General features: G+C 46.2%; 1 protein-coding gene across 29 annotated transcripts in view; it reads left to right on the forward strand.

Annotated features, from left to right (window-relative positions):
• Positions 1-21091, forward strand: part of SLC5A11 (solute carrier family 5 member 11) — a 59750-nt gene that overhangs the window by 23079 nt on the left and 15580 nt on the right. For 25 of the 29 annotated variants that reach the window (XM_078344961.1, XM_078344957.1, XM_054242713.2 and 22 more), the window contains 5 exons: positions 167-226; positions 3361-3465; positions 4982-5087; positions 10172-10252; positions 12335-12540. In XM_078344961.1, the coding sequence (XP_078201087.1) occupies positions 185-226; positions 3361-3465; positions 4982-5087; positions 10172-10252; positions 12335-12540 (540 nt within the window). In that variant the 5' untranslated portion in view covers positions 167-184. Of the gene's footprint in view, positions 1-166; positions 227-3347; positions 3466-4981; positions 5088-10171; positions 10253-12334; positions 12541-21091 lie in introns of all 29 variants that reach the window. The other 4 variants (XM_078344965.1, XM_078344966.1, XM_078344969.1 and 1 more) reach the window with 1 other exon arrangement.

Consider the following 21091-nt stretch of genomic DNA (forward strand, 5'->3'; position numbering starts at 1 on the left):
AAAAAAAAAGGAAACATGAAGGCCAGCAAAGGTGAACCACTCAGCAAGTTAGAGACTACAGTACATGTGGAGTTCAGGCCAGGCTGCCTCAGGGCACAGAGGGAAATCCAAATGGGCACCTTGTTGTGAGCTGGGGGCCAAGTTCTGACTGTGTTTTCTTGAGCAGGGCTTGTTTTCTGTGCTGATGTTGGCCTGGATCTTCCTCCCTATCTACATTGCTGGGCAGGTGAGTTGGGGGGACGGGGGCGTTGGGATGCTGTAGAATTGAAAGATGCTTTGGGAATATCAGCCCTGCAGTCCCTCCCTCGTTCTGTGATCCCTCTCTCCTGCCTATGGTCATCCATCAGATTGCCACTCAGAGGCCCCAGTAAAAAGGAGGGATGATCCACAGGTGAGACAATGACAAACCCAGTCTGTAGCGCTTCCCCCAGTACCCAATATCCAAGGCACACAGAGGGCATTTGGAGGTTGGAAAAAAATATGGAGTCCAAAAATTTTAAATACCAAAACACAAATGTAAAGCTCACAATTTCTTTTAAATATTTAAATCACAACATGTTTCTGCTAAATTTTTTTGAGACAGTGTCTGGCTCTGTCCCCAGGATGGAATGGGGTGGTGCAATCTCGGCTCACTGCAGCCTCCGCCTCCTGGTCACAAGCGATCCTCCCACCTCAGCCTCCCCAGAAGCTGGGACCACAGGTGCATGCCACCATGCCCAGCTAATTTTTGTATTTTTTCTTTAGTCAAAAATAAAAAAATTTCGACATGTTGCCCAGGCTAGTCTTGAACTCCTGGGCTCAAGTGATCCGCCCACCTCAGCCTCCCAATCTGAGTAGCTGGAATTACAGGCATGAGCCACTATGCCCAGCCTATGTTTTACAAAAAAAAAGAAGAAGAAGAAGAAGTATATAGCTCATGCCTGTAATCCCAGCACTTTCCAAGGTGGGTGGATCACTTGAGCCTAGGAGTTTGAGACCAGACTGGGCAACATGGTGAAAACCCATCTCTACTAAAAAAAATACAAAAATTATCCAGGCATAGTGGTATGCACCTGTAATCCCAGGTACTCAGGAGACTAAGGAGATATGAGAATCACTTGAGCCCAGGAGACAGATGTTGCAGTTTGCAATGAGCTGAGATCATGTCACTGCACTCCAGCCCTGTCTCAAAATATATATATACACACACACATATATACACACACACAAATATATAAAATTTTTAAAAATTATATATACATGATTTTGTGATTTTTTTCTTCCTTCGCATATAAAAAGATCATAATTGAGCTATTTTTGACTGGTACAAAATGTCAACGTTTTAGTGCAAACTAATGCTGCTTTTGACTCTTAGAAAAGCAGTTTTTAAAAAATCATCTATGATTTCGTTGGCAGCATTGCATCACTCATCTTTCTAAACTGAACTCTGTTGTATACATTCTACTGCACACGGCGAGATCACACAACATCACAGTGCTGTTCATAAAGCAATAGCTGATTTTAGCTTTTTATTATGGAAATGTTTAAAAATACACAAAGTAGGCTGGGCATGGTGGCTCATGTATGTAATCCCAGCACTTTGGGAGGCCAGGAGTTGAGACCAGCCTGGGCAACATGACAAAATCTCATCTCTACAAAAAATACAAAAATTAGCTGGGTGTGGTAATCCACACCTATAGTCTGAGATACTCAAGGGGCTGAGGTGGGAGGATTAGGATCACTTGAGCCTGTAGGCTGAGGCTGTGTTCCCACCAGCAGCGTATGAAAATTCCCTTTCCTGTAACTCACTGCATCCTTGATGACATTTGATATTCTCCTACTTTAAAACTCTTGCTAATTTGGTGCGTGTAGTAGTATCTCACTGCTTTTTAAAATTTTTTTGAAAGGGAGTCTCACTCTGTCACCCAGGCTGGAGGGCAGTGGCATGCCCTTGGCTCACAGCAACCTCCACCTCCTGGGTTCGAGCAATTCTCCTGCCTCACCCAGTCCCCATCCCACCCCCTGACCCACCCCAGTAGCTGGGAGCCCAGCTAATTTTTGTATTTTTAGTAGAGACAGTAATTTTGCCAAGTTGGCCAGGCTGGTCTCCAACGCCTGACCTCAGATGATCCTCCCACCTCAGCCTCCCAAAGTGCTAGGATTACAGGCATGAGCCACTGTACCCGGCCATCTCACTGCTTTTAATTGGCAACTCTTTTTGTACATTTTCTGGCCATTTGGATTTCCTCTTTGAGGAAGTAACTTGTTTAGGACTTTTGCCCATTTTTCTATTAGGTTATATGTCTTTATTTAAAAAAATAGAGATGGGGGTGGGCTCAGTGGCTCATGTCCTGTAATCCTAGCACTCTGGGAGGCTGAGGCGGGCAGATCATAAGGTCAGGAGTTCAAGACCAGCCTGACCAATATGGTGAAACTCCGTCTCTACCAAAAATACAAAAATTTAGCCGGGCATGGTGGCAGGTGCCTGTAGTCCTAGCTACTTGAGAGGCTGAGGCAGGAGAATCGCTTGAACCTGGATGTGGAGGTTGCAGTGAGCCAAGATCGCACCACCGCACTCCAGCCTTGGTGACAGGGCGAGACTCCATCTCAAAAAAAAAAAAAATAGAGACAGGGTCTTACTGTAGCAATAGAGTGGTTGGCCAGGCTGGTCTTGAGCTCCTGGGCTCAAGCAATCCTCCCACCTTGGCCTCCCAAAGTGCTAGGATTACAGGTGTAAGCCACCATATGTGGCCTCACAATTAAATCCATTATCCACCAAGAATTTATTTTTGTCTACCATATGTATATTTTTTGAGACAGACTCTCCTCTGTCACTTAGACATTATCATGGCTCACTGCAGCCTCGATCTCCTGGGCTCAGATCCAAGTGATCCTCCCACCTCAGCCACCTGAGTAGCTGGGACTATAGGCACCTGCCACCACGCCTGACAAAATGTGTATTTTTTTTTTTTTTTTTGAGACGGAGTTTCGCTGTTGTTACCCAGACTGGAGTGCAATGGCACGATCTCGGCTCACCGCAACCTCCACCTTCTGGGTTCAAGCAATTCTCCTGCCTCAGCCTCCCGCGTAACTAGGAAAAATGTGTATTTTTTGTAGAAATGGGGGTTTATTATGTTGCCCAGTCTGGTCTCGAACTCCTAGACTCCAGTGATCCTCTTGTCTCAACCTCCCAAAGTGATGAGAACCAACCGTGCTGGGCCCCTCTTGTCCCTTCTTAAGTCCCTGACTGAGACTCCCAAGAAGACCATCTGTGCCTCTGAGTTGTGGGGTGGGCAGGAGCTGATGGGAAGGGCTGGTGTGGGAAGGTCACATGCTGGTGGTGAAGTCAGCTGGTGGTGAAATCTCAGCTCTGGCCCTCAGGTCACCACGATGCCAGAATACCTACGGAAGCGCTTTGGTGGCACCAGAATCCCTATCATCCTGGCGGTACTCTACCTATTTATCTACATCTTCACCAAGATCTCGGTAAGGCAGGGATACAGCCTGGCCACACCCGTGCAGCACGGGGAGAAGATAAGGCACAGATCATTGCTCAGGAGTGTCTCCTCCCCATCCCCTTTCTCCTCTTTCGTAGGCTGCAGGGAGGTTAGAGGAAGAAGGGGTTGGGGGGGGGTAAGTGTGGACAGAGGAAACGGGGAGAAAATGGGAGGATTCAGTGGCTCATGCCTGTAATCTCAGCACTTTGGGAGGCTGAGGCAGCTGTATCACTTGAGGTTAGGAGTTCGAGACAAGCTTGGCCAACATGGCAAAACCCCATCTCTGCCAAAAAATACAAAAATTAGCCAGGCGTGGTGGTGCAGATCTGTAGTCCCACCTACTCGGGAGGCTGAGGCAGGAGAATTGCTTGAGCCCAGGAGGCAGAGGTTGCAGTGAGCTGAGATCACACCACTGCACTCCAGCCCGGGCAACAGAGCAAGGCTCTGTCTCAAAAAAAAAAAAAAAAGAAAGAAAGAAAAAAGGAGAAAAGGAGGGAAGGACTTTCTCTCCTACTCCTGCCAAGTTTCTTTGGCAACATCTCAAGATGGTGTGGGTTGCTCAATGGGACTCCAAGAACCCTGCCAACCCTTGGATAGGACTGTTCTCTTCCTCCTGCAATTAGATATTTATCAGCTATTTATCAGATGTGCTGATGGCTGATTGCATCTGCCCCACCCTGACCTTTGGATGGGCAGATCTCCTAGGAAGTGGCAAAGAACAGGTGTATGGCAACCTCCAGACACTTGCCCCTCAACAGAAGCTGTCTCCACTTCCAGCTGGGGAGGAGGGAGGAGCTTGTCCTATGGGAAGGGGTGAGGGGAAGCAGAAGGGGTTCCATTGAATCCAAACAACAATAAGTGACTCTACACCAGCTCCAGACTGCAGGACAGACACACAAGCTCCTTTCTAGAATGTTCACTTGCAGTCTAGTGGGAAGCTGCAGATGTGGGAAGCCTTCTAGGGGAAGTGACATCCCCAGAGGAACTTATCAGTTAGAGAAAGGGGATTGGCCCTCCAGATGGATGCACCAGCACAAACGAAATCTGGGAGGCCCAGGTACACATGACTTGTTGGAGAAATGCGGGATATTGTTGGAGAAATGGGGGATATTTCAAAGTCTGTGGAGGACTGGGAGTAAGAAGTGAGTATTTAGCCTTATTTATTTAGCCTTTATCTTGGGGGCAATGGGAGAGTCACTTAAGAGTTTGAATGGGGAGGAGAAGGATGATGTGATCATGATAGTATGTGAAGAAGGTTGCAGTGTGGAGGATGGAGTGTAAGAGGACCAAAGGCAGAAGCAAGAAGACCACTGAGGAGGCTGCTGCGTTAGCCCAGGGTGCGCAGGGCTCCAGCATAAGACTCCTGATCTGGGATGCGATGGATGAAGAAGGGACAATGCATGACTCTTCTGTGTTTGTCAGAATCTGGCTAGGCCCTGGTCCCAGGGAACCTGTGCCGAAAATGTCCATTAATTCATTCATCCATCAACTTCCTTTCTCCGCAGGTAGACATGTATGCAGGTGCCATCTTTATCCAACAGTCTTTGCACCTGGATCTGTACCTGGCCATAGTGGGGCTGTTAGCCATCACTGCTGTATACACAGTTGCTGGTAAGACTGAATGGAGGGTAACACCTGGCAGAGGCAGTGGGCAGGGGCTGTGGGCCACTTCATCTTCTTCTTGCCCATCTTCTGATGTTCCATTATGCTAAGACCCATTTATTCATTAAACGTCATTCCTTTACCCTAGATAAAAAGATTTCTTTTGACCATTAACCAAAGGAAGAGGGCTGCCTGATAAGACAAAGCATTTTAGGCCGGGCACAGTGACTCATGCCCATAATATCAGCACTTGGGAGTCCAAGGCAAGTGGATCAGTTGAGGTCAGGAATTCCAGACCAACATGGCAAAACCCCATCTCTACTAAATGTGCAAAAATTAGCCGGATGTGGTGGTGGGCACCTGTAATGCCGGCTACTCAGGAGGCTAAGGCAGAAGAATTGCTTGAACCTGGGGGGTGGAGGTTGCAGTGAGCAAAGATCATGCCATTGCCCTCTAGCCTGGGTGATAGAGTGAGACTTCATCTCAAAAAAGAAAAAAATATAAAGCATTTTAAAAATACACCACAATGGCATAATGTTTTTCCTGATAATGTCCCAGAACTGTTTCCTGAGCACCTACTAACTGCTGAGCCGTGTGCAGTCACAGGCACAATACAAGGCTGGGTAATAAACTACTGCGATCCTGAAGCCTGAGGGCAGATAACCTCATCTCTCCCCATTACACCTGTATCCTAGAAGAATGCCTGGCACACAGTAGGGTCTTGAGAAGTACCTGTTTTTAAATATTCATTATCTTATCTTCCACTCTATGTTTACCCTTCTCTGCCTCCTCTTGGCATAATGTAACTCATTGCATATATATGTGTGTGTCTGTGTGCTTGTGTGTGTGTGCGCACACAGACACACACACACCTGGTGTCGATATATTTTGTACCTTGTATCTATATATTATGTATTTACATATACTTGTATGCCTATGTGTATATACATTTCCAACTATGTGCCGGACATCATACTAGGGAGTGAGGCACAGATGTAGACAAGACAAATATCTCTACTCCAGAGGAATTTAAGTGAGGATGAGAGGCAAACAATGAACAGGGAAATCAATAAATAATGTCAGGCCAGGTGTGGTGGCTTGTGCCTATAATATCAGCACTTTGGGAAGCCGAGGCACGTGGATCACCTGAGGTCAGGAGTTAGAGACCAACTGAGCCAACATGGTGAAAACCCATCTCTGCTAAAAATTAAAAAAATAGCTGGGCATGGTGGTGCACGCCTGTAGTCTCAGCTATTCTGGAGGCTGAGGCAAGAGAATCACTTGAACCCAGGAGGTGGAGGTTTCAGTGAGCCAAGATCACACCACTGCACTCCAGCCTGGGTGACAAAGTGAAACTTTGTCTCAAAAAAATAAAATTAAAAAATAAAGCTGTTCTGACTGGTGTGAGATAGTATCTCATTGTGGTAGTAGTTTGTATTTTTCTTTTTCTTTCTCTCTCTTTCTTTCTTTTTTCTCTTTTTTTTTGGCAGGGTCTCCCTCTGTCACCAGGCTGGAGTGCAGTGGTATAATCTTGGCTTGATGCAACCTCCATCTCCCGCATTCAAGTGATTCTCCTGTCTCAGCCTCCTGAGTAGCTGAGACTACAGGTGCCAGTCACCATGCCTGGCTAATTTTTGTATTTTTTGGTAGAGACAGGGTTTCACTGTGTTGGCCAGGCTGGTCTTGAACTCCTGGCCTCAAGTGATCTGTTGCATCAGCCTCCCAAAATGCTGGGATTACAGGTGTGAGCCACTGCACCCAGCCTGTGCATTTTTCTGATGATTAGTGATGATGTGCATTTTTTCATGTCTCAACCAATTCAATTTTTTTTTTTTTTTTGGAGAAAGAGTTTTGCTCTCATTGCTTGGGCTGGAGTGCCGTGACATGATCTCAGCTCACTGCAACCTCCACCTCCCAGGTTCAAGCAATTCTCCTGTCTCAACCTCTCGAGTAGATGGGATTACAGGCGCCTGCCACCATGCACGGCTAATTTTTTGTATTTTTAGTAGAGACGGAGTTTCACCATGTTGGCCAGGCTGATCTTGAACTGCTGACCTCATGATCCGCCCATCTTGGCCTCCCAAAGTGCTGGGATTACAGGTGTGAGCCACCTCACCCAATTCAACCAGGTTTTAATAACAACCACAGGCAATGCAGAGGAGGAGAATTCCAGACTGAGGGAAGGGCTGCAATAAGAACTCTGAGATGAGAGCCTGCTCCAGCAAGTGGTTATGCAGGTTGTCTTATTCCACTCCAGCGGTGCCATTCACACCAAGCAGAGTGAAAATGGCACCCTTTGGCACTGTAGCAGCAACCCTGGTGCTAAGAGTGGGATTGGAAAAAGGGCAGGAACCAGAGCTCTGAAGGAAATAAACCGAGCCTAGCATTTGTTTTAAGTTCCATGGAACACTATTGGATGCTCTAAACAGAAAATTGAGGAAATCTAACATATGTAGAGTCCCCTGATGGAGAAAGACCTTTGCTGAGTTCTCAGAACTAGCAGAAGCCATGTGCCTGGGGCAGGGGGAAAGGGGAGGGCAGGCTGCCATAACTGGTGAATGTTGGTGTTCCTTGTTTGGAGGTCTGTGTCCCCCATTAGGCTGTGGGCTCTATGAGGGTAGGGAACATGCCATTTTGTTGACCTCTGCATCTCTACCATGTAGAACCTGGTGAGGAGCTCACTAGCTATTTTGTGAATGACTGAACGAAATGCTCCCCACAGTGCCTGGCATATGGGAGATCCTCATCACTATTAATTTAGAAAGGATGGTGGGGTTAAGTGGTACCCAACACCAGGACCTCACCACACTCAGGCTGACTCACAGCGTGAGCGAACAGCAGGGAACGGGGCCAGAATCAACGCCAGGTCTCCTCCCCTTTGTGAGAGAGTCCTATTCCTGCTGGCAAGGAAGGAAGGATCCTGGAGAACACCTCACCCATGGGCACGGTTTTTCTTTTCCTTTCTTTTTTTGAAACGGAGCCTCGCTCTATTGCCAGGCTGGAGTGTGTTCAGTGGCACGATCTAGGCTCACTGCAACCTCTGCCTCTCAAATTCAACCTATTCTCCTGCCTCAGACTCCCAAGTAGCTGAGACTACAGGCGTGCGCCACAACACTCAGATAATTTTTGTATTTTTAGTTGCGACGGGGTTTCACTATGTTGGCCAAAAGGGTCTCAATCTCTTGACCTCGGGGCAATGGGTTTTTTTAATTGCACAGTGACTGTGCCCTCCAGTAGACATATTCCTATCAGATAACTGTCCCTTCTCCTCAGGGAAGGAGGAAGAATGAGGTGTAAGGAAGAGACTGGAAAGATTGCTCTATCCAGATGCTGATGGATTTGCTACCAGTATCATCATTACAAAGATTGTTTTGTTTTGTTTTTTGTTTTTTTTGAGACAAAGTCTTGCTCTGTTGCCTAGGCTGGAGTCCAGTGGTGCGATCTCGGCTCACTGCAACCTCCACCTCCCGGGTTCAAGCGATTCACCTGTCTCAGCCTTCCGAGTAGCTGGGATTACAGGCATGCCCCACCACACCTGGCTAATTTTTGTATTTTTTGTAGAGACAGGGTTTCACCATGTTGGCCAGGCTCATCTTGAACCCCTGCCTCAGCCTCCCAAAGTGCTGGGATTACAGGCATGAGCCACCTTGTCCCACCCATTTCAAAGATTTTTGCAGGTGGCAAACTCAACGAGAGTCCTCTGAGGCACCACCACGACCGTCTTCAGGAAGTCTATGGGGCCTCTGAATACTAATACTCACAACCTCTTTTCAGTCTTAAAAATAAAGGTGTTGGCTGAGTGTAGTTGCTCACACCTGTAATCCCAGCACCTTGGGAGGCTGAGGCAGGAGGACTACTTGAAGCCAGGAGTTTGAGACCACCCTGGGCAACATGGCAACATTTCATCTTTAGAAAAAATTTAAAAACTAGCTGCGCATGGTGGCGTGTGCCTATAGTCCCAGCCATTTGGGGCATTGAGATGGGAGAATCACTTGGGCCCAGGAGGTCTAGGCTACAGCAAGCTATGATCACACCACTGTTCTCCAGTCTGGGTTGACAGAGTGAGACCCTGGCTCTAATTAATTAATTAATAAATAAATAAATAAATAAATAAATAAAGGTGTTCAGAGCTTGGGGACTGTGGCCCAAGCACTGCTTCCTATATTAGTTGAAAATTGCTGTTATAAAACCACCCACAAATTGAGGGGCTTGAAAAACCAATGGTTTTTTTATTCCCCTAAAGTCCATGGGTTGCCTGGGTGTCTGTCTGTTGGTCTCACCTGGCTCTGTGAATTATAGTTCAGTGGCAGGTGGAGCAACTGGCTGGAACAGGATGGCCTCACTCACACGGCTGGTGTTAGCTTGGGCTGTGGACTGGGCTTCCCCTTCATGGGGGCTCTCTTCCTCCTTTAGGTTAGAACAGGCTTCTTTTGTTTGTTTGTTTTTGAAATGGAGTCTCACTCTGTTGCCAGGCTGGAGTGCAGTGGCACAATCTTGGCTCACTGCAATGTCCGCCTCCCAGGTTCAAGCAATTCTCTTGCCTCAGCCTCCCGAGTAGCTGGGACTACAGGCATGTGCCACCAAGTCTGGCTGATTCTGTTTTTCAGTAGAGATGGAGTTTCACCATGTTGGCTAGGATGGTTTCGATCTCTTAACCTCGTGATCGTCTGCCTTGGCTTCCCAAAGTGCTGGGATTACAGGTGTGAGCTGCCGTGCCCAGCCTAGACCAGGTTTCTTAAAGTAAATGGTCTCAGGGCAACAGGAGAATAAGTGCAGAAGCAGCAGGGACCCTTGAGGCCCAGGCTTGGAGATGCATAATATCACTTCCCCCATATTCTACTGGTCAAAGCAAGTCACGTGGCCAAGCCCCTTTGAGAAGTAGAGAAATCAATTTCCCTCATCATGAAAGGAGTGGCAAAGTCACATTGCTAAATGGGCATGCACACAGGGAGGAGTGATCGTGGCCATCTTTGCAATCAGTCAGCACCACGAAATCTCCTGTCGGGTCCTCGTCTTCCAGGTTTCCTTGATGACCCAGAGTAACCCCTTCTCTTCAGACTCCCTGAGCCTCACCTCTGTGCTCATCCCACCAGGTGGCCTGGCTGCTGTGATCTACACGGATGCTCTGCAGACGCTGATCATGCTTATAGGAGCACTCACCTTGATGGGCTACAGTAAGTGGGGTCCCAGGGTTACTTGGGTGGACAACAGCACGTCTCCCAAGCAGGGATATCTACTCTCATCACTGTGAGAGGCAAACCCAGCTGTCAAAGAGCATACTACTGGGGGATTTTTGACATGGACGCTTTGCTTGAAGCACAGTTATTTTAGCTAGAAGAGAACTGTGCTTACTGTGGAAATGTACTGTTTTGGTTTTTTGCTTTTTTTATTGAGACATGGTCTTGCTCTGTCACTCAGGCTAGAGTGCAGTGGTGTGATCACAGCTCACTGCAGCCCTGAGCTCCTGGGCTCAAATGACTCTTCCACCTCAACCTCCTGAGTAGCTGGGACTACAGCTATAAGCCACTATGTCCAGCTAATTGTTTTATTATTTTGTTTTTTTGTAGCGATGGAGTCTCACTGTGTTGCCCAGGCTGATCTCAAACTCCTGGCCTCAAGTGATCCTCCTACTTCAGCCTCCCAAAGCCACCCTACCTAGAACTGTTTTTTGTTTAAGTAAAAATTAATCTCTTTCTGTACTAATATGGAAAAATAATTGAATAAATAAATAAAAGAAGATGAAGAGACAGCTCTTACTTATAGAAGGTTTCATTTGTTTTGAGATAGGGTCTCACTCTGCTGCCCAGACTGGAGTGCAGTGACAATCTTGGCTCACTGCAACCTCTGCCTGCTGGGCTCAAGCCTCCAAGTAGCTGGGCCCACAGGTGTGCACCACCACATCCAGCTAATTAAAAAAAATTTTTTTTAAGAGATGGGGTTTCACCATGTTGCCCAGGCTGGTTTCAAACTCCTGGGCTCAAGCAAACCACCTGCCTTGGCCTCCCAAAATGCTGGAATTATAGCATGAGCTCCCAGCCTTTTTTTTGAGATGGAATCTCGCTCTGTCATCCAGGCTGGAGTGCAGTGACATAATCTTGGCTCACTTGCAACCTCTGCCTCCCGGGTTCAAGTGATTCTCCTGCCTCAGCCTCCCGAGTAGCTGGGATTACAGGTACGCATCACCATATGTGGTTAATTTTTGTATTTTTAGTAGAGACAGGGTTTCCCCATGTGGACCAGGCTGGTCTGGAATTCCTGACCTCAGGTGATCTGCCTGCCTTGGCCTCCCAAAGTGCTGGGATTATAGGCATGAGCAATCTCGTCCCACCCAATATCTATTTCTCTGAAAAGAGCCAAAAAAGGAGGCTCATGCCTATAATCCTAGCACTTTGGGAGGTCGAGGCAGGAGAATTGCTTGAGCCTAGGTGTTCATGACCAACCTGGACAGCATAGCGAGATCCGTCTCTACAAAAGACTTTAAAAAGTCACCGGATATACACCGGTGGTACATGCCTGTAGTCCTAACTATTCTGGAGGCTGAGGCAGGAGGATTGCTTAAGCCCAGGAGTTTGAGGTTACAAATAAGTGACACCCTTCTTAGGGCAAGTATAGATTATTTTAGGAGGTAGTAAATTATTTTGGGGGGAAGTCAATAGGCTTAAAGAATATACAGTGGCCTGGGACAATGGCCAGGAGAATCACTTGAGGTCAGGAGTTTGAGACCAGCCTGGCCAGTATGGTGAAACCCCATCTCTACTAAAAATACAACAATTAACCAGGCTTTGTGGTGCATGCCTTTAATCTCTGCTACTTGGGAGGCTGAGGCAGGAGAATCACTTGAACCTGGGAGGCAGAGGTGGCAGTGAGCCAAGATCACACCACTGCACTCCAGCCTGGGAGACAGAGCAAGACTCCCTTTCAAAAGAAAAAGAAAAAAGAAAAGAAACTTGAATAGATACACTTGTTACTTTGTGGCGGAGGTTTCATGGGTGAATACTGATGTCAAACTTATCAAATTTTACACTTTAAATATTTGCAATGCATGGCTCGGTCAGTTATAGTCCAATAAAACTCTATTATTATTTTTTAAGTTAAAAAAAGTGGGGGGTGGGGGGAGGTTAAGAACTCTTAAAGGCATCAACATTTTTTGGTGGCTCTGCTCTTATCAGAATTTCACCAATCTCCAACCATCTCCTCATCACTTGTCACGGACCTAGCTGAGTTCCCCTGGCAAACAGGCTTCCCCTGAATTCTAGGTTTTGCTGCAGTTGGTGGGATGGAAGGCCTGAAGGAGAAGTACTTCTTGGCCCTGGCTAGCAACCGGAGCGAGAACAGCAGCTGTGGGCTGCCCCGAGAAGATGCCTTCCATATTTTCCGAGATCCGCTGACATCTGATCTCCCATGGCCAGGGGTCCTATTTGGAATGTCCATCCCGTCCCTCTGGTACTGGTGCACGGATCAGGTACAGGACAGTGGCCTGAGCAAGCTTCTTCCTTCTCTTTGTTTCTTTCCTTAGGGTGGCTGAAGTTGGTGCTTTTTTCTTCCTCCATTTCTTCTCTCATTTGCTTTTTCCCTTCCTCCTTGACTGCTTCCTGCTTTCCATTGCTCTACATGCTCTTTTATTTCTTACTTTTATGAATATGAATGACAAATCCAAAGCTGATGATATTTGCAAAGGGGAAAACTCAACACATTATGCGTTTTTGTTTTTTTTTTTTCCTGAGACACTTTGTCACCCAGGCTGGAAGTCAGAGGCACGATCATAGCTCACGGCAGCCTTCATCTCCTGGGCTTAAGAGATCCTTCCACTTCTGCCTCCTGAGTAGCTGGGACTACAGGCACATGACACCATGCCCAGCTATTTTTTTCTTTATTTTTTAGTAGAGATGCAGGTCTCACTATGTTGGCCAGGCTGTTCTCAGACTCCTGTGTTCAAGTGATTCTCCTGTCTCAGCCTCCCGAAGTGCTGGGATTACAGGTGTGATTCACTGCACCCAGCCTAATACATTCTGCTTTATGAAGCTTCCGTAAGCAAAGGAGATGATACCTTTTAAATGGGGGTTAAAACTCCGATTGGAAATGCACACTGGGTATCCTCTACATACCAGACACTCCTCTGGGCACTTAAAACCAGGAGCTAATAAATCAAAGCTCTCTGCCCTTTATAGAGCTTCCCTTCTCCTAATGGGAGTAGACAGAGACAGTAAGTAAATTGTGTGAGATGCTAAAATATGATAAATGTCATTTTAAAAAGTAGAGTGAAGTCAAGGATACTGAGGATGTGGGAGTGCAATTTAAGATGGAGTGAGGCCAGCCCAGTGGTTCACACCTGTCATCTCAGCACTTTGGGAGGCTGAGGCGGGAGGCTTACTTGAGCCCAGGAGTTTGAGACCAGCCTGAGCAACTTAATGAGACCCTGTCTCAAAAAAAAAATTAAAAATTAGCCAGGCATGGTGGTATGCGCCTGTAATCCCAGCTACTCGGGAGGCTGAGGTGGGAAGATCGCTGGAACCCAGGAGGTCACACTGCAGTGAGTTGAGATTGCACCATTGCGCTCCAGCCTGGGCAACAGGCTTGAGACAGCAAGACCCTGTCTCAAATAAAGTAGGGTGCGGAGGGGAGGTGTCATTGAGAAGTGACCTTTGAGCAAAGATTTGTAGAAGAGTGAGAGCTCCCTCTGAGTTTTGGAGGAAGAGTTTGCAAAAGAAGGAACAGCCAGAGCCAAGGCATAAATGGTATGAAAAAAGAAAGGAGAAAATGAAAACGCAGAACCATGTCTATAAGAAGCCCCTTTGTGTTAAAAAAAAAAAAAAAAAAAGCAGGGAGTGGGGAGAATATAATCAATATTTTCATTTACTTATATGTGCATAAACTCTGGACGGATGTGTATAAAACTAAGAGGAGTGGACACCTGTGGGCAGGGAGGCAGGGAGAGTGGGAAGGATGAATGGGAGCCTGCATATTATATTGTCTCAGGTTTTAAATTGAGTAAATATATCACGTGTTCAAATATTCTTTTTCTGTTACATTAAACATCACAGATCTATGTGCCATTTGGGAAGCTATAGTACACCGTAGTGAGGGCTGATGAGAGTTTAATTAAAGCAATAATCATGGCGTTGGACCATTGATTTGATGCAGGAGACTTTACCGAGAATGAAACCCAGGTTCCATCCATGACCAGCCCTCCTTTGAGGTAAGAGCTAAGAACCAAGCAGTGATAAGAGCAATGCACATGTACTACCCCTTTAAGAGAGAGACCCCCTTCCCCTCCGCAGCAAATCTCAGGTGGGAGAGACTGTGAGAAACAGGACTGATCCAGGCTAATATCGTGGGCTTTAAATTTAACAGAACTGGCCAGGCACGGTGGCTCACGGCTGTAATCCCAGCACTTTGGAAGGCCAAGGCGGGTGGATCACCTGAGGTCAGGAGTTTGAGATCAGCCTGGTCAACATGGTGCAATCCTGTCTCTACTAAAAACAAAAAAGTAAATAAATAAAAATTAGCCAGGCTTAGTGCCGGATGCCTGTAATCCCAGCTACTCAGGAGGTTGAGACAAGAAAATCACTTGAACTCGGGAGGTGGAGGTTGCAGTGAGCCAAGATCACACCACTGCACTCCAGCCTAGGCGACAGAGCAAGAGTCCATCTCAATAAATAAATAAATAAAAATATAAATAAAGCTGGGCATGGTGGTTCATGCCTGTAATTCCAGGCTGGGCAACAGAGCAAGACTCTGTCTCAAAAACAAAAACAAAAACAAAAAACCCAAAAAACGTAAAAAGAGAAAATTGACCCATTCTGCCACCAGGAAAAAGCCATTCATAAAAACCAACCAGAAACAATTACTTCAGCCCAGGTATTCCCCCAAGACCACCTTCCTCCTTCCTTTACTGAACCAATGTTTACTGTTTTCAGATTTCTGAACTAATTTTTATTATTTATTTTTATTATCTATTATTATTATTAGTTTTGAGACAGAGTCTCACTCTGTCACCCAGGCTGGAGTACAGTGGCATGATCTCGACTCACCGCAACCTCCACCTCCCGAATTCCAGCAATTCTCATGCCTCAGCCTCCATGCCCAGCTAATTTTTGGTATTTTTTGTAGAGATAGGGTTTCGCTATGTTGGCCAGGCTGGTCTTGAACTCCTGGCCTCAAGTGATCCACCCGCCTCGGCCTCCCAAAGTACTGGGATTACAGGCGTGAGCCACCATGCCTGGCCCGATTTCTAAACTTCTGACCTACAGCTCTTCGATCCAGCTTCCACTCTCTAATGCTCCTCTCTTCTACTTCTATTTCATTGACCTATTGGAACTTCTTTCTCTGCTTTCATCTAACAATAGCAGTGATGATGACAATGACAATAATCACAACTGCTCTCTTTGTTAAAAAGCTGTTAAAGTCCTCTTGACTTTGGAGCCCCCCTTCCCCTGTCTCTGTACAGGGGAGCTTCTTCCTTCTTTCTTGCCTATTAAACTCTCTGTTTCTTAAAACCAAAGGAAAAAAAAAAAAGAGCTTCTAGACATCTGAAAAGCAAGTACAGTTATCATTCCCATTTTACAGATGAGAGAGCTGAGGCCTGGGGAGGTTAAGGAACTCGTCCAAGCTCACAGAGAGCTGGTGGGGGGATTCACACCTAAGTCCGTCTGCACTTTAAATCGCTCCATTCATTCACTGTACCGCACCTATTGGATGCACACCAGCTGCATTTCTGTGCAGACGCCTACTCCCTGGTCACCGTGCTCCACCCCCATGACAGCTCTCCCTCCTCCTTTCCCACCCCAAGGAAGGGAAAATTTGTACATGATTATTGTGGAAAAAGCAAGGAAAGATAAGGTTGCCAGATGACATATGCCGTAACAGAGCTGACATAGCTAATCACGGCCCCTCCTCCTGAAACACATATTCAGGTTGCATTTTCGTTCCTCTTAGCTCACTTTTTTCCCCACAGCTGAGATGTTACTTATTAAGAACCACTTGGCCGGGCACCGTGGCTCACACCAGTAATCCCAGCACTTTGGGAGGCTGAGAGGAGAGGATTGCTTGAGCCCAGGAGTTTGAAACCAGTGGATAATATAGCAAGACCTCATCTCTAAAAAAAAAAAAAAGTAAAAATTATTCATAGCTGGTGTGGTGGTGTATGCCTGTGGTCCCGGCTACTTGGGAGGCTGAGGCAGAAGGATCACTTTAGCACTGGAGTTCAAAGCTGCAGTCAGCCATGATCGCATCACTGCACTCCAATCTAGGTGACCGAGTGAGACCCTGAGACCCTGAGACCCTGCCTCAAAAAAATAAAAATAAAAAAAAGAAAGAAAAAGAAGAACCATCTGACTACTCTCCCTTTTAGGATCTGATGGTTACAGACAACAGACCCAGCCTGGCATGGTGGCTCATGCCTGTAATCTCAGCACTTTAGGAGGCTCAGGTGGGTGGCTCCCTTGAGGTCAGGAGTTCAAGACCAGCCTGGCCCACATAGTGAAACCCCGTCTCTATTAAAAATACAAAAATTAGCCGGGCATGGTGGCAGGCTCCTGTAATCCCAGCTACTCAGGAGGCTGAGGCAGGAGAATCGCTTGAATCCAGGAGGTGGAGGCTGCAGTGAGCCAAGATCTCACCACTGCACTCCAGCCTGGGTGATAGAGTGAGACTCCATCTCAAAAAAGGAAAGAAAAGAAAAGAAAAGCCCTCAGTTGGACAGCCAGCTTCTGACCAGAGCTTTTGTGAGTTCTGACTGGCTGAATGTGTTGCGTTCAGTGGGTGTGGGTTCCTGTCCTTGAAACTTGTCCACCAAACCCAGTGTCACTGCTAATGCAGTTAGGTCATTAGCAAAAGCTGCATATTTCACACTGTCCTCAAGCACACTGATGTCTTCGGGCAACTGTCTCTGACAAGGTTCAGTCCCATGGATTCTGCAGAAGAAACGCCGCCCAAGGTGACATCTCTCTCCCCACCAAAATGTGCTGTGAAATCTAAAATAATTACTGGGGCTGTGGTATGGAGTTTGCAGCAAGTCCTACCACACCACACGCTTCCAATTTAGGGTTCTTTGATGATTTAGTGAGGATTTGTTTAGTTGTTTGTGTGAAAAAAAAAAAAGCATGAAAAGGCTCTTTATTTTTTTCTGGGTGTGGTGGCTCACGCCTATAATCCCAGCACATTGGGAGGCTGAGGCAGGAGGACTGTTTGATGTCAGGATTTGGAGACCAGCCTGGGCAACATAGTGAGAGTCTGTCTGTACAAAAAATAAAAACAAACACAAAATTTAGCCAGGCATGGTGACACAGCTACTTGGGAGGCTGAGACAGGATGATTGTTTGAGGCCAGGGGTCCAAGACCAGCCTCCACAGTAAAGACTCCATCTCTAAATACAATTTTTTAAAATGAGCTGGTGTAGTGGTTCATGCCTGTTGTCACAGCTGCTTGAAAGGCTGAAGTGGGAGGATCATTTGGGCCCAGGACTTTGAGACTGGGCTATGATCACATCATTGCACCTCTGCCTGGGCAACAGAGTGAGACCCCATCTCTTAAAAAAAAAGGCATTTTTAAAAACTTACATGATGGGGGGTGGCTAATGACAGTGGTAACAACTAATACTTATGAAGCAGTTACTACGTGTCATATTCTAAATATTCTAAGTGCTTTTACTTCTGTAATTGTCAAAATTGCCCTGATATTATGCTCATTTCATAGATGAGGAAACAGAGGCCAAGAGAAGTGAAGTTGTTTGCCCAAGGTCAGATAGGTGGGAAGTGGGGAAGTAGTTTTTGAACCCAGACTGCCTGTCTCTGACACTACATCATCAAACATTGCCTTTCTCTACATTTCCTGCTTTTCTTTCCTCTATGGTGACTTAGTTTCAGACCAGCCTGAAACTTAGTTTCAAAGAGGCCTTCCCATATGATGGCAGAGATGCAGCCAGCAGCTCTGTGCCACCTTCACAGTTAGCAATTGCTAAAGAGGTTAGGAGACCTCTTTCCTTTGCCTTTTTTTTTTTTTCTTTTTGAGACAGAGTCTTGCTCTGTTGCCCAGGCTGGAGTGCAGTGGCGCGATCTCGGCTCACTGCAACCTCTGCCTCCTGGGTTCAAGCGATTCTCCTGTCTCAGCTTCCTGAGTAGCTGGGATTACAAGCATGTATCAGTGTGCCTGGCTAATTTTTGTATTTTTTTATAGAGCTAGGGCTTCAACATGTTGGCCAGGCTGGTCTCAAACTCCTGGCCTCAAGCGATCCTCCTGCTTCAGCCTCCCAAAGTGCTGGGATTACAGGCGTGAGCCACTGTGCCTGGTGCTGGGGGAAATGGCAAAGGAGGAAGGGCTTACAGAGTGCCTACATAAAGTGGCTACAAGTACTGTGAACAATAAACCACAGCTGTTTTGAAAACAGTTACTCACTAGTGAGGACAGACTACTTCTAATCAGTCTAATGCATACGTTTTTTACCTCCCTTACATACAATTTTCTTTTACTTTCTGAGAACGGGCTTAACATTTTTACTTTTTAACCTAACTAATATTATTTAATTTGGTTTAAAGTTTTTCTTTAAAGGGTGTGGTTTTACATGCTTAGCTTTTTTTTTTTTTTTTTGAGACAGAGTTTCGCTCTTGTTACCCAGGCTGGAGTGCAATGGCGCAACCTCCGCCTCCTGGGTTCAGGCAATTCTCCTGCCTCACCCTTCTGAGTAGCTGGGATTACAGGCACGCGCCACCATGCCCAGCTAATTTTTTGTATTTTTGGTAGAGACGGGGTTTCACCATGTTGACCAGGATGGTCTCGAACTCTTGACCTCGTGATCCACCCACCTCGGCCTCCCAAAGTGCTGGGATTACAGGTGTGAGCCACTGTGCCCAGCCCTACTTGCTTACCTTTTCATTGCTTTTTAACTAATTTGTGGGCTAACTGTAATTTTTTTCTCTTTAGAGGTTACTGCTTTACTTAAATTGGATTTTAAAAGAGTTACCTTAGATACAACACAGTAGTTATTATTAGAGAATTACAATTTTGGATATTACTTGTTTACAAAGAACACACAACATTTTACTGTGGGACACCCATGGAACCAGAGGTGGCAGCGAGGGTCCCGGGAATGGCAGCTGTGCCGGCCCCGCCCAGCGGCTGTTTGTTGCTTGCAGCCTTTTGCTTGCGTTTTGTTTCCCACGCCCGACAGCATTTGCTGGCCTTGGGCTGAGCCTGTTGGCTTGAATGCTGCTGCTGGAGCAGCAAGTTTCACTTTGGAAATGGCCTCTGATTCCTCTAATGGAGCAATGTCAAGTGGATCTGGCAACTCCTTGACAAAATACTGCGGAGGGGCTGACAGACGGACTCCTTCTTTTTCCTCATTTGTTTTTTCTTTTCACTTAACTGGGTTGGCTTTAACTTCCTCAGCCCAGTTACTCCTTCTTCCCCAGCTCCTTGATAAAGCAATGAAAGTCAAAGAAAGCAGCAGAAGAACGGAGTAAGAAAGCACAGATTCATTGAAAACAATGGACGGAGCAAGCTGCTAGTACCAATTTTAACTCCCCCTCTTTTTAAGAGGTGCTTCAGGAGATCGATCCAAGATGGCCGACCACTAACAGCTCAGGATTGTAGCTCCCAGTGAAAGCTCAGAGAACGAGACGACGCCACATCTTTAGACGAATTTTCGTCACTCACCGATTAGCCGATTCCCAGTGGAGGAGCCCCACATGTCGCCAGCTCGACTCTTGTGGCTGCTGCAGCGGTTTTGCCGGCGTCTCAGTGCAGCAGCTCTTCATGCAGAGCCAACGGGACTGCTTCCCCTACTGACTGGAGTTTGGAGCTCCGGGAAGTCAGAACCGCTTGTTGCGGACCCAAGAGGGAAGCCAGACCAGAGATTCCCGGGCAGAAGAGCACCATCAGTCTTATCGCTGCTATTTAGGCTGCCACAGTGGGTTTCTCGGATCCCAGCACTGGGAATCAATAAGTCTGATGTGGACTCAGAAACCTAATTAGAAAGGCGGTTCATCTACAATGAAGGGAAAAAAACAGCCTAAGAAGGCCGAGTATACTCAAAATCAGAACCCATCAGCAACGGAACAAGCCCTGATGGAAAAGGACTCATCAGCAACCGAACAAGCCCTGATGGAAAAGGACTCATCAGTAACGGAACAAGCCCTGATGGAAAAGGACTGTGTTCCATTATCTGAAGTAGGCTTTAAAAGGTGGATGATAAGAAACTTCTGGGAGTTAAAGGAACTTGTTCTAACCCAATGTAAAGAAACTAAGAACTTGGAAAAAAGGTTAGATGAAATGTTGAAAAGAATAGACAATATAGAGAGGAATACAAATGAACTTATGGAGTTGAAAAATACAACATGAGAACTTAGTGAAATATGTACAAGCTTAAACAGCCGAATGGATCCAGCAGAAGAAAGGGTATCAGAGGTTGAAGACCAGCTTAATGAAACAAAACGACAAGACAAGAATAGAGAAAAAAGGAATGAGCAAAGTCTCCAAGCAATATGGGACTATGTGAAAAGACCTAATATATGCTTGATTGGTGTACCTGAATGTGACAGAGAGAATGAATTCAAGCTGGAAAATACTCTCCAGGACATTATCCAGGAAAATTTTCCTAATTTAGCAAAGCAGGACACTATTCAACCCCAGGCAATATAGAGAACACCACGATGATATTCCTCAAGAAGACCAACCCCAAGGCACATAATCGTTAGATTCACCAAGATCGAAATGAAGGAGAAAATATTAAGGGCAGCCAGAGAGAAAGATCAGGTTACCCAAAAAGGGAAGCCTATTAGGCTTACAGCAGATCTCTCAACGGAAACCCTATAAGCTAGAAGAGAGTGGGGGCCAATATTCAATATACTTAATCAATAGAACTTTCAGCCTAGAATTTCATATCCTGCCAATTTAAGCTTTACATTTGAAGGAAAAATAAAATCTTTTAGGAACAAGCAAGTACTCAGAGATTTTATTACCACCAGGCCTGCTTTACAAGAACTTCTAAAAGAAGCATTATACACAGAAAGGAACAACCA

This window comes from Callithrix jacchus, chromosome 12 (genome assembly GCF_049354715.1).
Source record: "Callithrix jacchus isolate 240 chromosome 12, calJac240_pri, whole genome shotgun sequence".
NCBI classification, from domain to species: Eukaryota; Metazoa; Chordata; class Mammalia; order Primates; family Cebidae; genus Callithrix; species Callithrix jacchus.